This window comes from Apaloderma vittatum, unplaced genomic scaffold, assembly GCF_000703405.1.
Source record: "Apaloderma vittatum isolate BGI_N311 unplaced genomic scaffold, ASM70340v1 scaffold22810, whole genome shotgun sequence".
In the NCBI taxonomy this organism is placed as follows: domain Eukaryota; kingdom Metazoa; phylum Chordata; class Aves; order Trogoniformes; family Trogonidae; genus Apaloderma; species Apaloderma vittatum.
In genome coordinates this window covers 520-23,208 of record NW_009695381.1, presented here as the reverse complement: position 1 = coordinate 23,208, position 22,689 = coordinate 520, and the positions used below count along the sequence as shown (strand labels likewise).

Here is a 22,689-nt window from a genome sequence, read left to right as displayed (position 1 = left end):
GGGGGGAGGGGGGTACCTAGGTTTATCTTACATCTATTGATTTCTTTACATCAGGATTTTGTCTTAATCTGCTACTTTATTTATTTATTTATTTATTAGGATAAAGATGAAAATAAAATGATGGATCTGGAGGTACTCAAAAATGCTGATTTTCTTCATTTTGTATTAAAGGAAGAAAACAATCGACCAGACTTTAACTTCCCTGCTGGTTTTGAAGATAATATTTTAGGAGAGAATCTGTCATCGAGAACTGGAGTCCCAGGGCTAATTACAAATGAGCTAGCACAAAGCACTACTAGTCTTGGCAGTAGCAGCAGCAGTGGAGATGCAGGAAGACAGCATTACAGTGCGGGTGAGATTTATTATTACTTTTGTTTGTTTGTTTTCTCCTCATAACTTCATTATAATAAAACGGGAAAAAATATGATGGTACATAATGTACTATTATGTACTTCCTCTTCTCTTGCAGTAGCAAAGAGCTAATGCTTCCCTCTTTGTTGAGTATATAAAAAGTAGATACAAAATACAGGGATTTATCTGTAAAAATACTTCCTCGATGTATGTGATATGAAGATCCCTAACTAGTTATAGCCAGGAATACCTGCTCATTCATGTAAAGTCATAATACCCTGAAAGTTCTTGAAATATTAATGCAGAAAAGCAGAGCAGTGTTCAAGAACTGCACTTAGTTGCCTAACTAACAGAGGCAGGTCTTTTAAGGGGAGGGGGGTGTGGAAACCAAAACAGATGAAAACCTCATGAAAACAAAGAAACAAAACCCAGGCCAGAGCCCGAAGCCAACACAAAAAGCGAAGCAGCACACACAAAAAATGTGTCAGGTTTACTGTGGATGCATACTTGATTTGAAGTTATGAAGGTAAATAATTGATGAATATATGCCTATTGCGAAAGCATCCTCCCTGTCCTCCAGTTCTAAAACTCAATTAATTAAATCTAATAATTTTCAGTTCAGATTTGATTCAATTTGATTTGATTCTCATTTTGAGAAAAATATATGTTGCTGAACCAGCTGAGAGTTTGGTCTATCTCTCATTGCAGTACTTTAATGATGCAAATATGGTAAAGCCATCTACATCAAGAAAGGAAGAACTATCTTGTGAACTGAACATAAGCTAGCCCTATCTAGCAGAAGCTTAGTGAGCTATCTCCTTGTTCCAGTTATAAGGGGCAGGTTTATAAGTAAGACCTAAGTATAAGGAGTGGCAGCCATCAACAGGATATGTAAAATTTTTTCACAAACATGAATTTTAGCTGAAGAAGTAGAGGAGCCTTCTATATGACTCTAATAGTTATTTTTTTAATGGGAAAGTTTGACTGAACTTGTCAGAAGTAATATTTCTTAAGATGGTTCCAGGCATATTTTGCTGATATATGTAATATATTTATATTACAGCTCCTTTTTGCCTTCTGGGCAAAGGTCATAACACTAAAACGCAGCCTTAACAAAGAACTCCCCAACGTTTTACTGCTCTATCAGTCTGATAGAAAAACCTAAAAAACCTAAGCACAGTAATGGCGTGTTTGCTATTGTGTCTTGCCTGGTACTGCTCTTCTGTTTGTTGTTTATATTTGGATGTATCACTCAGGAAATCTTGCATAACTTTTTTGAATATATGTACTGAGCAATCTTTGCCAGTGCTCTTTCCCATTCTTTGTTCTTTGTGTTTTCAGACTTTATTCACTGAAGCTTTTTTCTCTTTTACCAGTCTGTGATATATTGTTAGACAAAAATAACTTTAAAATGTTAATCACAAAAATATCTGTCTATCTATATTATAATTTTAAAACCAGTGACATTACAGAGCTACACATATCTTTGGAAATTTCCTGGTACAATCTTCTGTCTTGGTTGAAATTATTTTCTTCAGGAATGGATAATTTACTCTTTTCTTGAATACAAGACCCAGACAACTCTTTCTGTACAGGTGAAGTTTCACTGCCAAGAAATATGAAGGTTCTAGATTCTGAGAAGTCAGAGCACAGCTCTTCACATAATACTAGTTTATCCAGCATTTTCCAGAACTATGCAATGGAGGTAAGATATTAATGAAATTGTAGAGGAAAGATATGGTTATTCAGTATCACTGTATGCATTACTTACCTGTTTAATTGGATTGTGGTTGATTTTTTCCAAATAATTTTTTCCCAAGTTGCTACTGCAAACATGCTTGATAGTTTTAGCTCAGGTTGTGACAGTAGCTTTAAAAAATGAAAGTGTGTTAAGTGCTTTTGTGTATCTCTCCTATATAGAGAGAAGAGACAACTGAGAGAAGGTTCAAAACTTGAAATGAGACAGAAATTAGAGAGGAAACAGGATTTTTTTTCTTTCAAGTTTTTTGTTTGTTTGTTTTTTTTCCTTTATGAAAATTCTGTAGTTGGCTGACTGCAGCCAGCAGCTAAACCCTCACCCAGGCACTTGCTTGCTTCTCCCTTGTCAGGGTGGAAGAGAGATTTGGAAGGACAGAAACAAAACAAAAAGCTCGAAGGTCAAATCAGAGACAGTTTAATAAGGGAATTGGGGGAAAAAAACCAAAACAAAACAGGAAGGGGACAACAACAGCAACAAAGTGATGCAATGTCAATCAGTCGGTACCGTGATACCCTGAGCTACAGTTACCTTGGAAAAAACAGCCCACCACACCCAGTTTTATGATGTTGTATAGTATCTCTTTGGTCAGCTGATGCCAGCTGTCCTGGCTGTGTCCCCTCCCAACCTCTTGTCCACCCCCCGCCTTCTCACTGGCTTGGAGACAGAATGAAAAAGATGGTGCATTTGAACCTGGCTGGTGGCCAGGTGCCCACCACAACCCATCTATCACTCCCCCTTCTCAGCTGGACAAGGGAGAGAAAATATAACAAAAGACTCAAGGATCAGGATAAGGACAGGGAGATCACTCAGCAATTACCATCACACACAAGAGAGACTCGACTCAGGGAGATTGATTTGATTTATTAGCAATCAAGTCAGAGAAGGGCAATGAGAAATAACAAATCTTTAAAAACACCTTCCCTCCACTTCTTCTTTCTACCCAGGCTTAAATTTATTTCCTGTTTTTCTACTTCCTCCCTCCTAGCAGCACAGCGGGATGGGGAATGGCAGTTGTGGTCAGGTCATTAGATGTCACTGCTGCTCCATCCTCCTTCAGGCAGAGGATTCCTCACTCTTGCCCTACTCCAGCTTGAGTTCCCTGCCATGGGAGACAGTTCACAAACTGTTCCATCGTTAGTCCTTTCCATGGAGTGCAGTCCTTCTGGAACACACTGCTCCAGCATAGGGTACCCACAGGGTCGTAAGTCATGACAGCAAAACTGCTCTAGAAGGGGCTTCTCTTTCCACAGGTCCTGCTAGGAACCCTTGGGGTCACAGCCTCCTTCAGGTGCATCCACCGGCTCCAGCATGGGGTACTCTGTGGGCTGCAGGGGGACAGCCTGCCTCACTATGGTCTTCACCATGACTCAGGGGAATCTCTAATCCAGCACTGGAGCACATCCTCCCCACCCTTCTTCACTGACCTTGGTGTCTGCAGAGTTGTTTCTCTCTCATGCTTTCACTCCTTTTTCTGCCTGCATTTGCCCAGTAGCCTTTTCCCTCTCTTCTTAAATGTCTTATCGCAGAGACGTTACCACCATTGCTGATGGGCTTAGCCTTGGCCAGTGGTGGAATGGTGCTTAGAGTGAGGATGTTGGCTCTGTCAGACCTAGGGAAGGCTTCTAGCAGCTTCCTACAGAAGCCACCATTACAGCGCCTTTGCTACCAAAAACTTTGCTGTATTGGATTTGTGTGGCCAGATTTTGGTAGTGTGGGTGCTACTTCTCGTATCTTCTGTGAGAAGATACCAGAAGTTTCCTGCATGTCTGACGGGGCCCGTTCCAGCCAGCTCCAAGGCAGACCCACCACTGGCCAAGACTAAGCCTGTCAGTGACAGTGATAGTGCCTCTGAGATAACTCTTCTGATTATTACCCCCTGTTGGTATTTCACGTGGGTAGTGATGAAGTGGTTACAAGAAGCCCAAAATCAATTAAGAGAGATCTTAGGGCCTTGGGGCAGCTGCTTAAGGAATCAGGAGCACAAGCTGTGTTCTCCTCTATGCCTCGTGATGACTGAAGGAATGAACAGAAAGAGCCGTTAGATCAATTCATGGTTCTGGCACTGGTGTTACTGGCAGGGCTTTGGGTTTTTTGATCATGGGCTGCTATACAAGACACCTGGCCTGCTGGCAACAAATGGGATGCACCTGTCCCAGAGGGGGAAAAGGATCTTGGGGCAGGAGTTAGCAGGGCTCATTGATAGAGCTTTAAACTAGATATGAAGGGGAAGGGGATATAACTGGGCCTCCTAGGAATAAGCCCTAGGGAAGCGTGTCAGGGCTTGTAGGATGACGTGGAGTGAGGACTCTCACTCTGCCATCTCAGTGGAGACAAGGGATAGACGTATAATGGGAAACAAGGAGGCAAGGGTGGGTTGGTTTTGATGGTTTAGAAGTCATGGAAACACCTGAGAAGGGTCTGGTAAGAAATGGAGCCCACACTCACAAAAAGGTGTTGGGATGTTTAGCTATTTGAAGTGCATCTATACCAACGCACACAGTATGAGCAGAAAACAGAGGGAAGCCATGAAGCAACAGGAGAACTGTGACACGGCGCTACCACAGAAGTGTGGTGGGATGCCTGACACAAGTGGAGTGCCACAATCGATGGCTACACGCTCTTCAGGAGGGATAGACAGGGAAGAAGAGGCAGTGGGGTCACTCTATGTTAGGCACTTATGAATGCTCAGAACTTCAGTATAGTGATGACGGGGTTGAGGGTGTCTGGATTAGGCTAAGGGGAAAGGCCAATAAAGCTGATACTGCTGTGGGGGTCTGCTATAGACCTCCCAGCCAGAACAGTGAGGTGGATGAAGCATTCTATAAGCACTTGGGAGAAATCTTGCAGTCACTTGCTGTTGTTCTTGTGGGGGACTTCAACTTACCAAGGCATCTGCTGGAAATACAGCACAGCAGAGAGGGAACAAACCAGGAGGTTCCTGGAATGTGTGGAGGATAACTTCCTCACACAGCTGGTAAGTGAACAAACCAGGGAAGGTGCCCTGCTGGACCTCCTGTTTGTGAACAGAGAAGGTCTTGTGTTGGCTGTGGAAGTTGGAGGCCATCTAGGGAACAGTGGCCGTGAAATGATTAGGTTATCTATTCTTAGAGGTGTTAGGAGAGGGGACTTTAGTAAGGCATTTGACACTGTTGCCTACAGCATTCTCCTAGAGAAAATGACTGCTCTTGGCTTGGACGGTCATACATTTTGCTGGGTAAAAAACCAGTTAGATGGCCAAGTCCAAAGAGTTGTGGTCAGTGTTATTAAATCCAGTTGGCAACCAGTCACGAGTCGTGTTCCCCAGGGCTCAGTACTGGGCCCAGTCCTGTTTAAAACCTTCATCAATGATCTGGACAAGCAGATAGAGTGCACCCTCAGTAAGTTTGCAGATGACACCAAGCTGGATGGAAGTGTCGATCTGCTTGAGGGTCAGGAGACTCTACAGAGGGATCTAGGTAGGCTGGATCACTGGGCCAAGGCCAATCACATGAGTGTCAATAAGGCCAAATGCCAGATCCTAGACTTTGGCTACTAGAACCCCCAGCAGCACTACAGACTTGGGGAGGAGTGGCTGGGGGGGGGCCCAGCCGAGAGGGGGGCAGCCGGCTGAACATGAGTCAGCAGTGTGCCCAGGTGGCCAAGAAGACCAACGACGCCCTGGCCTGTATCAGGAATGGTGTTCTCAGCAGGAGCAGGGAGGTGATCATGCCCCTGTACTCGGCACTGGTGAGGCTGCACCTTGAGTACTGTGCCCAGTTTTGGGCCCCTCACTACAAGAGGGACACTGAGGTGCTGGAGAGAGTGCAGAGGTGGGCTACCAAGCTGGTAAAGGATTTGGAGCATGTGTCATACGAGGAATGGCTGAGAGATCTGGGGCTATTTAGCCTGGAGGAGAGGAGATTGAGGTAAGACTCTCTACAACTACCTGAAAGGAGGTTGTAGCGGGAGGGGGTTGGTCTGTTCTCCCTAGTGCCGAGTGACCGGACAAGGGGACATGGCCTGAAGTTGTGTGAGGAGAGATAGTAGGAAAAATTTCTTTACTGAAACGATTGTCGGGTGTTGGAACAGGCTGCCTGGGGAAGTGATTGAGTCGCCATCCCTGGAGGTGTTTAAGAGACAGGTAGATGTTGTACTGAGGGACAAGGTTTCGTCGTGTTGATAGGGCTCATGGAAGAGCCCGTGGTGGAGCAGGTACAGGCTTCCATATGAAGCTGTAACCTCATGGAGAGGAGCCCACACTGAAGCAGTCTCCCAACTGAACCTGTGGGCTTGTGGAAAGAGGACCCCTGGCTGAAGCACGTTTGCTAGTTAGACTTGTGATCTACGCTGGAGCAGTGTGTTCCAGAAGGACTGCAGCCCATGGAAAGGACCAGTGGAAGGGACCCAGGACCCAGGCTAGAGCAGTTTGTGAAGAACTGTCTCCTGTGGGAAGGACCATGTTCAAGAACCACATTGATGGAGGAGTCTCTTTAGCAGAGATGTGTGATGAATTTACAGCAACTGCTATTGTCCATGCAGCTGTGGCACTTGGGAGAGGATTTGGAGAAGCTGGGTGTGAAGTTTAGCCCAGGAGGAAGGGAGACATGGTGGAAAGGTGTTTGAAGATTTGATTTTTATTTCTCATTATCCTACTCTGACTTTTGATTGGCAATAAATTCAATTAGTTTTCCTTAGCCAAGTCTGTTCTGCCCAGTAATTCTTGACAGTAATTGCTGAGTGGTCTTCCTGTCCTTATATTGACCGATAAGTGTTTCATCATATTTTTCTCCTCCTGTCCAGTTGAGGAGGGGAGTTATGAAGTAAAGGGCTTGGTGGGCACCTGGCAACACCCCACACCACTATAAAGTTATCTTTTGTGTTTGAGGTTTTTTGTAGGGTTTTGTCTTTTTTGGAGAATTAGACATACATTTACTTACACAATTTAAAATAAATTGCATATGCTGATGTCTTCACAGGAGCAAGCATTTGCAAATGCTAAATTAGTGGCATTTCAGAGTAATGCTTCTTGCAAGTCTCAAAATATCTAACAAAAATAAAGTAGTATTTGTATTTCATGGGTAAAATTATGGACAAGATAACTCTGAGTATGGTGAGGAAGTAGAGATGAACTTATGCCTCCCGTCTGGCATTTTGATACCTGTTTTGATATCCTGTGGATACTAAGCCTGTAAAGCCAATTGAAAAAGAACCCTGAAACAAGACTGATAGTACTAATTCTTTGTTGTTATAGGTATTGATGTCAAGTTGCTCTCAGTGTAGAGCTTGTGGTGCTTTGGTTTATGATGAAGAAATTATGGCTGGATGGACAGCAGATGATTCAAACTTAAACACTACCTGTCCTTTCTGTAAAACTATTTTCCTACCTTTACTTAATGTTGAATTTAAAGATCTACGTGGCTCTGCAAGGTTAGTGAGTATTATAGATCCTCTCTTTCTGCCTTTGCATTTGTACGTGGTTATATTTTGTCACAAAAGGGACTTGGTTATATCTCCCAGTATTTTCCTCTAGATATTTGCAAGAATTTCACTGCCTGTTTGACAGTCATGATGTACTGAAGGAAATTCTAGGTCATGTAAAGTATTGAGTTTTGCTGTAGAACAGCCAAGAAGCAAAGAACTGATTGCCTTTTTAATACTTTTGATATTTTTTTCATAAGCATAACTTATGCAGAAGGTGTAAGTCTGTTTTGATGTTGGTTAGCTTTTAAAATAAAGCTAATGGATCATAAACTTTTTTAAAGCCTATGAAGCAGTTTTTAAATCTGTCAGCAAAGAATTTTTCCCAAATTAAGTTTAATAATGGCTTTCAGTTACCAGATGCTCTAGCTTACTGTTTTAGCAGTAGTTCTCCAGTTTAAGCTTCTCTGCTTACTGTTTTTATCTCTTTTAATTGCACTGCGGAACTTATTTTAGGTAATCTAAAATGGATTCTCACTGTAGTGGTTACTATTGTGAAATGTAGTTTCCATTAGTGTTCTTTAATGCTTAAACTGAACATAGAGCGTGTACTTGAAAACCTTAGTGAAGCAAGACATCTTCCTGTTATCTCATGCCTATAATGTTTGGTCTTTTAGTCCATAATGTCACTTTACAATAATAACCTTTTCCAGTGATGTGTCAGCTATTGATATATTGTTGCTGATTGGAAACCATGGCAAACTAAGGTCACTTGTAATGACTTATGTCCAGCATAAGGTTTCATATTTTGCGGATCAAATCTCTTTATGTGTTCGTTTATTCTGCCTATAACGGGAGAGCCTAGGATGAAGGTTGTGCCCTGTTACCAAGGTTTTTAATGTTGCATTTCCTTATTTTTGCTGCTTTTTTAAAGTAAGTGTAGAAAGTAGTGACTTTAATGACTTCATGCTTGTATCTTAACCTTTGTATTTCTCTTCACTCCCATTCGTGTTTTAACAGCTTTTTCCTGAAGCAAAGTACCTCAGGAGACAGTTTACAGAGTGGTACCCTTCCATTAACCACGGATCCCCTGGAGCAGAAACTATTGTCTAGTCCCGCTGTTGCTGACTTAATCAGTTTTTCAGACCACCCACAGCCCAACCACACCATAGCTGAAGAAACTAGCTCTGCAGCTGAGCAGAGGTAGGTGAAACAGGTTAATTCTGTCAGAATTGTATCGACACTTCTAATATTTCTCCTCTACTTCTAAAGTGAAGTTTGACTTACGTAACAAGTATGTCGGAGAACTACAGTTGTAGCCTGTCAGTCATCTGTTCCCTCTCACTCCTTTTGCATGTTTTAAGTGTACTTTTATTGATTTGAAGTAAGCTGATTCCGCTACATGAGTGGATTTTAGAGATGCAACTGTAGAAATGAATCTTTAGGTCCATCTGCTATTGAGTAATAAGTAAAACTTCCACTCAGCATTGTTAGAACAAACTCACCTCTTAACAACACAAAGAAATTTACGCATCACTTCTCCTTTCTTTGTGTTTAGAATTTAACAAGAAAGACAATGCATTATGGGGAAAAATAAGTCCATTTGCTGAAACACTCTTTTTTGAGAAAAAGCTCTTCGATTACTCAACACTTGTACTGAGCATGCTTTCTATGACAAATAATACTGATGTAAACCTGAAACTTAAAAAAAATGCCACTTTTGAAGGGGTAAGGGGAAAGAAACATTAAGGAGAAAGTGTCACATTGGTAGAGGGAAGAACTGAAATAGTGCTGCTGTGAGCTGTGATCATTTTTCTGGGAATTGTTGTAATAACGCTCCACTTAATCATTACTCAGCTTGGAATTCTTGAGTATCAATGCTTGTGAGCTAAAGAGTTAATGCCTTTGTCAGACTGTTGAGACATAAATTGATGTTGATAGTAGTTAGTCTTAACGATTTAAAATGGAAGGTGGTGTTGCTTATGATAATCTCTTAATTTTGATGTCATATTTTAAAGTAAAGTCAAACTTAGGAGTGAAGGTCACTTCGAAATTAAACTCTTCCCTGTCTTTGTAGATTATTTGAAAATAGACTCTTTCTGTTTCGCTAATTTTTCTTCTATATTGTAGTTGAATTGTTTCTATCCAGATTCAGTTAAAAGGGGCACAAAATGAATATTCCCTGCGAGAAGCTTGATTGTATGGGCTAAATTTTACAAGCCTGTAATAGGAGTTTGCTTAGATTATCTTACTGAAGGAGTTTAACAATTTTATTTTTCTTCAGTTACTTTGGCATGCAACAACAAATTGTTTTCTGTAATATTTTTCCTCTGCTTGTGACATTTAGAGAAAGTAAAAGGGAAAAGTGAAGATAAGCACAGTAAGAACAAGATAATCTTTGTGTGTTGGTAAAACTGTACATTACTGTTTTTCTAAACAAGGTAAAGCTGTACCAGAGCAATGGTACAGCAATGCTTTCAGATTTGTGTCTTAGGTTATACCTAGCTGCTTTTTTGATGAATGGTTATACTGTTCTGAGAGGCATTTTGTTTTGTTTTCCCTAGACTGTTGACCTAACTGGGCAAACATGATACCTTATTAATAGATAAACTTGGTTTGGGATACTTACTTGGCAGTTTTTTGTCCTTCATTCCTGTTGCTGTGGGAATGGTGAATAGTTTCATATTAGCATATTCTCTTCTAAAATCCAAACAGCAATGTGGCAGAAGAACAGAGTAACGATCTCAGAACCGTGATGATATCTGCCAATAATCCACCAAAAAGGGGAGTAGCCTTGACTCGGAGTCACAGTGTTGGAGGTCCACTGCAAAACATTGATCTTTCCCAGAGACCATCTCATGGCATTTCAACAGTTAGCCTTCCAAATAGTTTGCAAGAAGTTGCGGTAAGTCTGGAAGCTGAACATTCAATTGACAGCAAAATATTGAAAGCAATGAACTTAAAAGGAATAATGGTCTGCTGCTAACATTCTTGTCCATTTGAGGAATGGGAATGGCCAAACATATTTTCATGTTCTTACAGCAAAAAAAAATCTTGGTTCAGTTAATCAAAAATTGTTTTTTCAGTACATTGTACTAACAGTGCTGCTTGATTTGAAGTGTTATCTCTGTCAGAATTAAGCTAGTCTTTGGCTTTCTGAAACTGGAAGTTTGATTTTAAAATAACCGAACTTTTACAAGAGACTAAACACGATACTGCAAACAGCACGCTGTTGCAGGAGTGAAAGTTCCTTTTCCATGCATTTATTTACACTTCTCTGTATTCTGTTAGACTTACCTGTTGAGTGGATGTGAGAAGGTAAGAGGCAGTACTGAGGCTATTAGATTATTCTTGCATGTGAAACAAAGTGTTTCTCCTCTCTCCTTGTGCTTTTTATTGGTGAGAAGCTGTCTTAACCTGTGAACTCATGATTCAGTTCCACAGCTGATGTAATTACTTGCATTTTTCTGCAGTCTCCATTGCCACTGGAGTGGTACCAACCTGGATAGCTTGAAACTGCACAATCAGGAACAAGTTACAACAAATCAGCATTTTCTCTTTTTCATGTAAAAGAGTGAGCTTAGGCAAGTTAACAAACACCTCAACAGTCAAAACGTTGTGTGTTCAGTACTTCCATAGACTTCTTCCAAGTATCAAAAGAAACTGTGCAATGGAGGATTTTCAGGAAAACTAATCCTAAAGAGTATTTATGGAAGAAAAATATTTTATTTTGTAAAAATAATTATTTTTTTGCATTCGTTTTGTGTCTAGGATCCTTTAATAAAAAGACCTAACCCTCTTGCTGTATCTGTACCCTACTTGAGCCCTTTGGTACTGCGTAAGGAGCTTGAATCACTGTTGGAAAATGAAGGAGAGCAAGTAATTCATACATCCAAATTCATCAATCAACACCCCATAATTTTCTGGAACTTAGTTTGGTATTTCCGACGGTTGGATCTACCTAGCAACTTACCTGGACTCATTCTAACATCTGAACACTGTAATGATGGAGTGCAGGTAGGTGGCTTCCTCATACTAGAACTGCAGATATTAGACTAAGCAAAGTTTGGGCTTGGTTCAAAAAAAGTGGGTAAGTAATTTCTGAGTAGCTTGGATGTGTGTTCCTGAGTTTTATAATACAGGTAGATAGGTTTGCATTTTGCAAGGAATCTTTAAGGAAGACGAGTGAAAACAGCATTCAAATTATAGTCAAACTGTTCTCTTTTTAAAAGCCAGAGAGTAAGACTCATTAAGGAGAGGGCTGATACACAGAGTGAAACAAGATGTGTCTGCAGAGAATTCGCAAACTGCAGTATGTGTAATCCAAGTACTGCAGGTTACATAATTCGGTATATAAACTTTTAAAGGTTTTGTCAATATTTTTTGCTCTTTTTCCACTAATAGTTCTTGCTATTCAAACTCCACTAAGTTTCGTAACTGTATGAATAAAACAAAAGAACATAGAATGGATGCTTTCTTGTGAGTATTTTGCTTTTCCCATTTTAAGGAGTAGATGTTTTTCTGAAACCTATATGGTTTGTGTATGTAAGTACCAAATTCAATAGGCATTTGTAAATGATGCACATGAAAAAGTGGTATTTTCCTATTTACTTATATGCACTTTAATTTTAAAATTCTCTCCCTCAGCTTTTTAAAAAATACAAAAAACCACCTAGAACCAAGAGTAGTTTTCCAGGAACTGTAGCTGGAGACCAGTACTAATGAAATCTAAAGCATACTGGAAATATACAGTGCATTAGCAGGGAAAACCACAAGATAGGACATTGTATCGTGTAATTACTACTTTAAATTGACATAGTAGTGATAATTTTTTGTTTCTCACTAGTTCTTACTGTATTAGTGATTCCAGAGGCACTTAATATTATAAAATAATTATGGGACTATAGTTTTGAGTACCTTATATTTTAATGTTTATAAATATTTCATATTTATATGCAAATACAGATTCTTTCTGCTTGCTGTGAAGACCAACACATAGACATGCCTACCATAGACATGCCTACTGAGTCTTAAGCAGGTCAGAAAATACTAAGGTATGGCATGATAAATAGTACAAGTCAAGTAATGTGCTTGGCGCACAAAAAATATTTTTGGATATATACACATAACTATTTTCATCAGGTATCTCTAGAAAACTCAGTGATCTTCATGCATTAGGCTAAACTAGAAAATGCAATTAAATATTGTGGTACTTGTGAATTTGCTCTGGTTGAGTGCAGTTTCCTCTAGAAGACATCACCTGTTCCTGTATGTTGGATTCAGGATAAATAAAGTAAATCTTTTCTTTTTTCCCCCTGTAGAATGACTAAAAGAGCAATTTTTTAGATAATAAGACTCTACTGATATTTTAAAAACTTCTTCCCTCTCCACATGTTTTTTAGCTTCCTTTGACATCTCTTGCTCAAGATAGCAAGCTAGTATACATCCATCTTCTATGGGACAATATCAACCTCCACCAAGAGCCAGGGGAGCCTCTGTATATATCTTGGAGAAATCTCAGTAAGTAAAACAAATGTTACAGGAGGCAGAGAGAGGAGGGGCTATGGAAGCAAACAGTTCTTCTGTAGCACCTGCAGCCCATGAAGTTGGAGAGCTTTTTAAGTGTGTGAAACATCTGCAGTCTCTTAGGTACCTTACATAGTCTCAATGTCAAATTATTTGTGAAAATGTGTGAAGAAGTATGTTATCTGTTCCTTATATGTTGTACAAAAGCCCTAAACCTTGACACACTTATAAACAGAGTGCGTGGATTTGCTCTAGATGCAGTGCTAAATAAGCTTCATCTGATTTGAATGTTTCACTGCATTATCTGGTTATATCTATGGAGGCATGAAAAAGAAGACTGTATTACAACAAAGGTGTCTTGTGTTTCTATAAATGGATGAAATGTCACAAGTCTCATTAACGTGTACATTTGGCAGCCTATTTGAGTGTCAGAAAGTGGGATCCAAGAAAGCCTTTGTCTGCCATAACTTGATTTGGAAGGAGCTAAAAAACAGGCAGACTGGTTACAAGAAATTCAGGATTTCATTCCTTCTAATCATAAAAAAATCCCTTTGTTGACCTAAACCTCTCAGTCTGTGTTTGATTTTTTTAAAACTATGCTGAAAACTATGTAGTGTGATAATTCTAGTTCTCAGGGAGAAAGAAGGGTTTGTTCAAAAGTGCCGTAAAAATAGACTGATCAGAAAATTAGAGAATAAGATGCAGTGTTTCCCTCAGCTTCTGAAAAAGCATCTTTATTTGAGCATGATACATGAAAAGCTTCTACAGAGCATTCAGACGTGAATGAAGATGCATAAATGTAGGTATTTATGTAAATAAAGTAGCAAAAGGCCAGTTATAAATATGAACAGAAAGTAGTAGCATTTTAGATAGGCTCTACAGCAGTGTCAGAAAGTATTTGGAAAACAGGAAAATACATTTGTAAACCATCATAGATGTCAATTATATGAAAACCTTAGATTGGTGTGATTTGTGATTACTAGCTTTAGTCTACATTTCATTTACACTCCACATACTTTCTGCCTAATCTGTAGGCTTATTTTTTGTCAGTAAATGGACTTAATATTCCCTTACAAGTCACTGTTTTCCCAAGAACAGTAGTTCAGTGTTATTCTAGAAGTGGCAGTGTAAGCAACAAATCATGATGGTAAATGTCTTGATAATTTTCTTTCCTGTTTGGTGCAGCTGTGCATTATCTATTTCAATATGTAGCCAAAAGTTATCAATGAATTGTAGGTGGCTTTTCAGAGGGGCTTTGATGAGAAAAGTTTCCTTGATAGTTAACATGACAGTGCTCTCTTTCGGTTTATTTCTTTTCCTTTGGGTAAAAATAACCTTACAGAAGTAACTTGGTTTTTGAAACTGAAATACAGCAATAGATGTGAGCTAACAAACCACGACAGGCAACATCTGATGCTGGGTACTTCTCAGTCTCTTGTATATCTCTGTCATGTGGAAGCTCTTAAACATGGATACTTCATGCATCCTGTCACTCTCCTGGTGGAGTAATGACTATAAGCAGACAAAGCATTTCCATTGTAACAAATTTCTGTAGATTGAGTAGATGTTCTGTATATGTATGTCGCTCTCTGAAATATCATTGGCTCACTAAGGTGAAAAGAAGATCCTCACAGCTTTAATAATCTGTACTGTTGCATTTCCCAGATTCTTCTGACAAGAGACTCTCCACAGTGACAGAAAATCAGCAGGCAACAAATACTTTGTTGGAGAACATCAAACTAAGTATTCAACACAATAACGTTGTTAAACCAATCAACCTCCTACTACAGAAAGTTAAGCCAGATGTGAAACGACAGAGGTAAAGGGGTAATCTCTTCTTAACTTCCTCCCCACTTGAAGTTGGACAAGATAAGACTGTTCCACTTCATATTGACAATTCCATACAGATCTGTCAGGATATTCAGTTTCATTTGTGTCCACCAAACATGATATATTTGGTTACTGCCCATGTTTACAAACAGATGCGTTCTGTAGCCAGAGGCATAATTCATCCAAATCAAATGAATAAATTTAGTTCTTTAATCAAAATGGACGTATTACAAATGAATAAGAAAAATGGAGGTATTGACTATGCAGATTTTGGTTTTGCTAGCAAACTGATAAATACAAGTGTGCAGCATGCTGTTGCCATGTCTGCAATATTCTCCAAACTACCTAGTTATACCTATTGAAATTCTGCAAGCCTGGAGTACTGGCTAAGAAAAGTGGATACAGCATGATCCACAAGCAAAGGGAGACATGTACAGTACATTTTGCCATCTACAATTCAAAGAGGGTTTCATACAAAAGCAGTGTCTGAAGTAAATTCCAGCAGGTACAAGATGTGCTTGAAATTTACCGTGCTAAGCCATCTTTGCTTCTGAGATTTGTGGTTACTAAAAAGAAATGAGAACTAATATGCCTAGAGAAGAATGTTCATGAGTTCCAGAAGGAACTGGTATCCAGTTCTGAGACAGATCATGATGTTCTAAAACAAAATGAGTGATCTGAAATAAGCCTGTTCCCTGTACTTCACTCTCAGGCAGGAATGAATTAATAAGTCTTGCTTAAAATTTCTCATTTTTCTGGCACTTTATCGAGAGATTTTTCATAGAAAATGTAACTGGCTGTTTTTTGGCAATAATGTAACTTCACATGTTAGAGTTATAGAATGGTTGGGATGGAAGGGATCCTTAAAGGTCATCTAGTCCAACCCCCCTGCATTGAGCAGGGGCATCTTTAACTAGCTCAGTTTGCTCAGAGCCCCATCAAGCCTGACCTTGTTAAGGGAAAATATTCAGGCATGAGAAAACCTTAAACTAGTAATCATGTACATCGGTCACTTCACAAGCAAGGTTAATGGAACAGTTGCAGCAACTAAGTAATGGAAGATATGTGCCTTCAACATTGACTTTCTGAACTTAGAATAATTGCTACTTTCATTGATTTGCTCTTGCCCTTCCTTTCCTAGGAGTTTTTACAGAGAAATTCTTTTCCTGTCTCTAGTGTCTCTTGGGAGAGAAAACATTGACATTGGTAAGTAAAAAAATGCTGTGAAGTACATAGTGCCTGTGTATGAAATATATGAGTATTTTAAATGAAACTAGGGTACAAAATCAACGTTTTATCCATGAGTTTCAATTGCTGAGTTTTAGTCGAAAGTGTGGCGCTCCTATTCTTCAAGTAGGTTTTGGTTTTATGAAAATGTAATTCAAGTGTGGCTATTAATTTTTACTTTATTTGAAACCACTAATCACTATAAACAAAGTTTGTTAGCCTGAAGCTTTAATTTTTCATGTCTGAAAACCTGTCCCCAGTCTTGGCCATCTTTCTCTGACCCAATATTAGACGTATGCTATCTAGACACCTGATTGCCCACCCCTTCCTGAACTCCTTTACCCTGACTTCTATTTGGTACTATGCAAACAAAGGGACTCCCTTACGGGATGCGATGTGACAGGGCAAAAAATCCTGGGAAGAGGCAAACTGAACTGTGATAGGGGTAAAGGGCATCCACTGAGATGTCTTGTGGTCCTCCACTGTGAAGGTGCTTTTCAGATTCTCTGGAGAGGATGCATTTTGGAAAAAAAACACAAGTTAACTAAAGATAATCATTTTGTTATTGCATAAAATTCACTGAAAGTATTTTATAGAAAAAGCAGTGTGGACTGTACAGAGTTTCTTAAATAACTTCAACTACGCTTTTTCTGTTTCAGAGGTCTTTGATAGTGAATACAGAATTGCACTTAAAAATCTACCAAAGGATGTTCTTGAGAAGATGCAGAAAATAGATGCTCCACCAAGCAGCAGGGTTGAGTGCTGTAGAAAGTGCTTTGGGGCACCTTTAATATAAAAGTGAGGATACACATTAAACTTCAGTGAGAGAAAAGCAGAGGTGAACAAACCAGGAGCATGGCGATATATACACTTTGAATCCCAAATGGTGATTTGTCAAACCAATTTCACAAAGCTACAATATATATTCTTGTCTTTGGTCTCTTGATACACAGTGTAAAGTACGTTATAATGTTTTAAAACTATGTTAATAGAGTGAGTTGGTTTCAGTTTTTTTTCTCCTGTATATACTTCTTTTCCTTCCTCAAATCTTTCCCTTACAATACGAAGTTCTTCAAAAGGTGATGATTAAAGAGCAGCCTATAGTTGCTGACTTTCTTAATGGCCACCAACATTTGTATATCTTAATGAAATAACTTTCCGGACTCAAAATACTTCTTTAAAATGCCCTTTACCTAAAGAGGGATCTTTTTATTGGTGTGTGGTATATATGCAGGAATGTAAATATTCGAGTCCTCGTATTGAAAGTTGCAATGCAGTTGGTTTTGTCAGATCACAGTTCGCAAAATTGCTACCCTTCTCCTGACCCATGTCCCAATCAGTATTCTAAATTATCTTTGGCTGACCTTCACATCATGTGTGTCTATAGATGTAAAAACCAGAAACTTACATGCAGTTTTCCTATGTTCTCTATCTGACAAACTAAAGATCCTATGAACATACTTTCCTTTCTCCAAAAGAATTTTTAGGCTTCTACACTAAGCAGCCCAGAAATGGATGGCTTTTAAAAAATTAAATACGAAGCTTAAATCGCTTTAAGGATATATACAAGGTTTGTCAGAAGGATACTGTCTGATGAAATTATACTTTATACTGTATGCATGTATGCTTAAAAAGTGTCCTTTTCTTGAATTCTTTATCACCCTCTCCCACGATTTTACAGTAGCCTGTGGGTTAATTATTTTGCACTGATAGTCCAAATTCAATATTTCAGTTAAAATGTATTTATAAATGTGGTCTTCAAAGTGTATATTAGCACAAATGAAGTGCTTGAGTGTGTGCTCTGAAATGATTAATCCATACTTTGGATAGCTTCATAAGACAGACACTTCCTCACCTGACATATGACTACAGTAGTCATAGTCTTGGTAAGAAGAATCTGGATACTTGTCAGCAGTTTAAATGTTTCTGTTACTTGAGGAATATGATCAGATATATTCCATTTTGTTTGCTGAAATTCAATGGTGTGGCTTTTCTGATGGAGTTACTCCTAGATAAAAAAGAGTAAGATTTGTAGCATGCTAAATGAGCATAGCTAAAACTATAATCATATCTGAGTATGAATGTATTTACTTCATACTATCTTTATTAAAAATTTTCATTCTTGAAAATGATGAGGGATGAAGATCTGTCTGGAACAGCTTCTACATGAAACAACAAAACCAACTTTTGTTTTTTCGTGAGGCTAAAACAAAGGATTTGCACTGTTTGTGACAAAATACGTTTGCATCATAGACAAGTTGATTGTATTTTGTCTAAAAGTGCTGATCCTAAGTTAATATGGGGATATTGCCTGGACAGATTCTCACCTGATGAAAATATTATTCTTGCTCAACAATTAGAAGAAATAAAGCACACACTGACCTTTTTTTTTTACCCCATTCTTTGTTCTTTGGGTTTATGCATGGTTGCTTGCAGATACCTTGACCTACATCACAATGGAAGAGTAGAGCTTGATTCTTCATATTTTCCTTTCTTCTCCTACTACGTATTTGACATGCACAGTTCCATCCTTTAAAAGTAAAAGTCTCTCTCAGTATTTATCCAAACAACTAAGTACTTCTGCAAATCAGAATGGCAAATTTTCCTGTATAATTCTATACTGATCTTAAACATACAGCTGTATAATTTTTTAGTGTTAAATGGAGAAACCGTATCATTATGTGATGCAACTTGCAGGGAATCAAATCAAGTTTTATTCATCCTTAGATTCTTCCAGCTCATTAAGTTACAGAGAAAATCTTTCCAGTGAGTGCTATTTTAGACAATTGGTGACAGCCAAATTGTTTTAAGCTGGTGTAAATAATATTATTATAAACTAAATTCTGTAAGCAGATCACCTTCATTTGAAGACAACCTTTACATCTGCTGCTGAAAGTGTATTAATCAGACAGTAGTGTTGTAGAAACAGCAAGGTGTATTGTGCACAGCATGTAGTGCTAAATGTTAGATTTTCCCCAGGTACACACACTAAATAAAAAAAACCCTAAAGCCTGAAGGGAAAAGGATCGCTGCAGGATTGAACTTGCTTTGATTTACTACTGCATATTGACATTTCTATACACTACAGATAAACTATTTCTGTTGCATGCTCCTGGATTTCAGCGTGGTGGACATCCTGCATGTAACTACCTGAAGTCTTAAATCTGCCTGTTGTAATTAATTATTTCACATAGAATGACAAAAGTAAGTGCTTGCTCTTTTTAATTCAGATTTTTTAATGCCTTGTCTTTAATAGCTAACTAATGAGCTGGTTCTTGAATGAAATTTGTAGTTCAGATGAAAAGGGAGATCTCTGGAATTGATTTACATATTAAGTATTCATTTAAGGAGATGCTGTTGTGGGGAAAAAAATCACATTTGCAAAAATTTGAAAGAAATTGAGAACCTAGTGGTTTTTATCCTAGTTGCTTTCTCTCCTTTCAAATGTATGATGGCACTTCCTGTTCCTCCTTTGACATTTAGGTCTCCTCCTCCAAACAGGCAGAGACTGCAGGCTTTCTTACACAAACTTCCTGAGATGTAGGCTTCCCTAATTTGAATGCTGAAAGAACTAAGCAAGAATAAAAAAAGGGCATGGCATAAAACAGCTTAGTGTAGTACTCATGTTTGAAAATCAGGCAAAAAATAAGCAGGGAAAATTGTTCAAAATTCTATGTGAATGCATTGCAAATATTTGTATTTCTGAAAACTGGGCGCTGAAGATATGACAAGTTCCTCTCTAAAGTTAATAACAGCTTGAACTTCTTGGACTGCACAGAAATGACTTAGTTACCTACAAATGCTTCTAATTTGTTTGACATCCCACTCTTAATAATCCAAATATATCAGAATCCATAAAGCATGAATGAGCTGGACAAAGTTTTGTGAAGGCGGGATGTGGGTACTTTTGGTCTTGGTTCTGTTTTCCTCTTGGTGTAAGCAGAAAAAATACCATTCTGCTCACCTGCAAAGCTCTTGCCTCCAAATACAGTTTCTAGTAGCTCAACAGCCAGTGTTCAGGAGGAGGTGGCTCTTCTGTGTGTATTTTGGAATTCCTGTATAGAAACATGAAGAAAATGGTTGCAGCATTACGTGCTGATTACATACATGGGTGAAAGTGTTAATGAATTTCAGGTAAGCCCAAGAACTTGGAAGGTTTGTGTCAGAATAGCAGTTGTCACAGAGAAGCTTTGCTGAATTGTTGCGCCGAGGATGTCAAACTGCAGTCAGTGATGCTGAGAAGATACTCTCTTGCACCTTTCAGCCAACTGTACGCCAGTTGCAAACAGCTTGTGTGCTTGTATCAGAAACAACAAATGGGTTCTTAAGGGTTTGAAATCAAGATTCTTAAGTGACAAAGTTTTTCTTTATGAGTTACATTCTGGCATGTTACCAAGACATAACAGCCTCCAAAACCCTGTAGCTGGAGGAGACTGATGTGGCTGCAGTATTGGCACAGTTACAGGTACCAGCTTTTACACGTTACTAGAAGCATCTGTATGTTACTTATAGTCATATCGTGTCTTCACGCTTCAGAGAACTCAAATTCAACAATATGATTTTAATGGAAAATACTTTGATATATGTGTTTGAAACTAAATTCATCTGTTTTGCAAGTAACTTAGTCTTTTTCCTAGTGGAATTTCACATTGGCTAAGCTCAAGCTACATTGCACTTGTGAGTAATTTTATTCCATTTTTAACTGTGAATTAATGGCTTTTTGTATTGCTGCAGCTTTCATTGAGTTTACTGCTTTCCTTGGATAACTGCAACATAGGGGATATTTTCAAAATGTATATTAAATTAGATCATAGAAATTATATTTTTAAAGCGAATTGTTAAAATGTAAGTAACTGAGGAATCCACTCAGTAGTTTGCTCATTTTAAAACTCTTAATTCAACAATTATTTCAATGCAGATAACTTTAATTCATTAAATGGTAAGCAGGTTGTCCTTTTCACATAACTGTGTATTTTCAACAAAGGGTTGGTTTTTTTTTTTCCTCTTAACTAATAAAAACCTTAAGGTGCCTTCTGTGTATCAGCTTTTCATTATGGACCTTTTTGAAAAAAAACCACCCTTGTAACTTCAGTCTTGAACCTGAGTGGTCGAATTGGACTCTAGTTCTATATTTTACTGTGCTGTATGTTATGATGCATACAAGGAGAGAAACAGACAGGGTTTTTATTTGTTCTTTCAGTCTGCATCAGTCAGTGGTGCAAATAAAAGGGATCGTTTGCTGTTTCTAGAAGCACATTAAACTCCTTTGGGGAGCTTAAAATAATCCGTATTGTGATGAGGATAAAAGGATGTAGTGTGAATAAATTATGAATTTATTAAGTGAGCTGGGAAGTTTTCTTTAATGCAATTAAATTTGCACTGGTTTAGAGACTGTTTTGAACGGTTGAAAATGGCATCATTTACTGTGCTTTGATTAACAAATATTTCTCTGTAATTTTTTTGTACATTTGACAAATGTTTCTTGAGTTTAAAAGGGCACTCTGCATATTCTGAAGTCTGTATAGATATTCTAGACTAAGAAACAATTTTTAATGTATTTCCCAAATAAAGTATGTGTGCATTCTGTGTAAAAATTTCAATTGATCAGCTTTTTTGCCATTGGCACTTACTTGCTTGACCGAATTTAATCTAATGTGCAAATTCAGTCTTTATATAGTTTGGCAAAAGCATTCTTTCCACTGCCTTTCTTGGGAATTATGTTGTAGTACCTCAGTGGCTTCTGAATGATGAGAAAGAGCAGGAACAGTTGGGACCGGGGAAGAGGAAGAAAAAAGATGAGGTTCACTTGTGGAGATGTGGTTCATGAGAAGAGGATGGCTCTGTGGCACCTTAAGCAAGCCAGGGGGGCTACCAGACTTGAAAAACAGTTCAAAGGAGGCAGAATCCATTGAGATCATGTTTGCAGGGAAGTCATAGACCCTGGCTTCCTGATGATAGAGCTGCTGCTCTCTGCTGAGCAAGAAAAGCATCGTTAGTCAGTGGACGGGAACGGGCTGGTGGCCATACTTCGTGGAAGCTTTCCAGGAGTACTGGTTGCTCAGCAGCTTTGTCATGGGAGCATGGAGCGATGCATCTGAGCTTGCACGAGACAGTGGTGGACCTCCTGCTTCACAACATATTTGCAGGTTTATATGCCGTGTCCAAACTTTTTTTTTTTTTTTAAATGAGGTCCTGAGAGGAGTGAGGCTGGGATGAAATTTGAACTTTAAGCACCATAAATTGCCAGTTCCTGTCATAGAATCATAGAATAATAGAATAGTTTCAGCTGGAAGAGACCTTGAAGATCATCCAGTCCAGCCTTTGTCCCAGCCCTATTAACTAGCTAAACAATGCCCCGCAACACAACATCCACCCATCTCTTAACACCTCCAGGGACAGTGATTCAGCCACCTCCCTGGGCACCCTGTTCCAATGCCTGACAACTCTTTCAGTATAGAAATCCTTCCTAATATCTAACCTGAACCTCCCCTGGCATGCAATTTGGATCCATTTCTCCTCGTCCTATCACTCTCCACTAGGGAGAACAGACCAACCCCTGCCTTGCCACAACCTCCCTTCAGGTAGTTGTAGAGAGTGAT

At 38.9% G+C, this 22,689-nt stretch overlaps 1 protein-coding gene across 1 annotated transcript in view; it reads left to right on the top strand.

Annotated features, from left to right (window-relative positions):
- Positions 1 to 17,013, top strand: part of DENND4C (DENN/MADD domain containing 4C) — a 49,719-nt gene extending 32,706 nt beyond the window's left edge. The window contains exons 22-31 of the mRNA XM_009871202.1: positions 172 to 352; positions 1,947 to 2,056; positions 7,341 to 7,516; positions 8,528 to 8,710; positions 10,223 to 10,412; positions 11,279 to 11,524; positions 12,910 to 13,027; positions 14,699 to 14,852; positions 16,005 to 16,069; positions 16,750 to 17,013. Coding sequence (XP_009869504.1) covers positions 172 to 352; positions 1,947 to 2,056; positions 7,341 to 7,516; positions 8,528 to 8,710; positions 10,223 to 10,412; positions 11,279 to 11,524; positions 12,910 to 13,027; positions 14,699 to 14,852; positions 16,005 to 16,069; positions 16,750 to 16,886 — 1,560 coding nt within the window. The 3' untranslated portion in view covers positions 16,887 to 17,013. The remainder of the gene's footprint in view (positions 1 to 171; positions 353 to 1,946; positions 2,057 to 7,340; positions 7,517 to 8,527; positions 8,711 to 10,222; positions 10,413 to 11,278; positions 11,525 to 12,909; positions 13,028 to 14,698; positions 14,853 to 16,004; positions 16,070 to 16,749) is intronic.
- Positions 17,014 to 22,689: the final 5,676 nt, after the last annotated feature.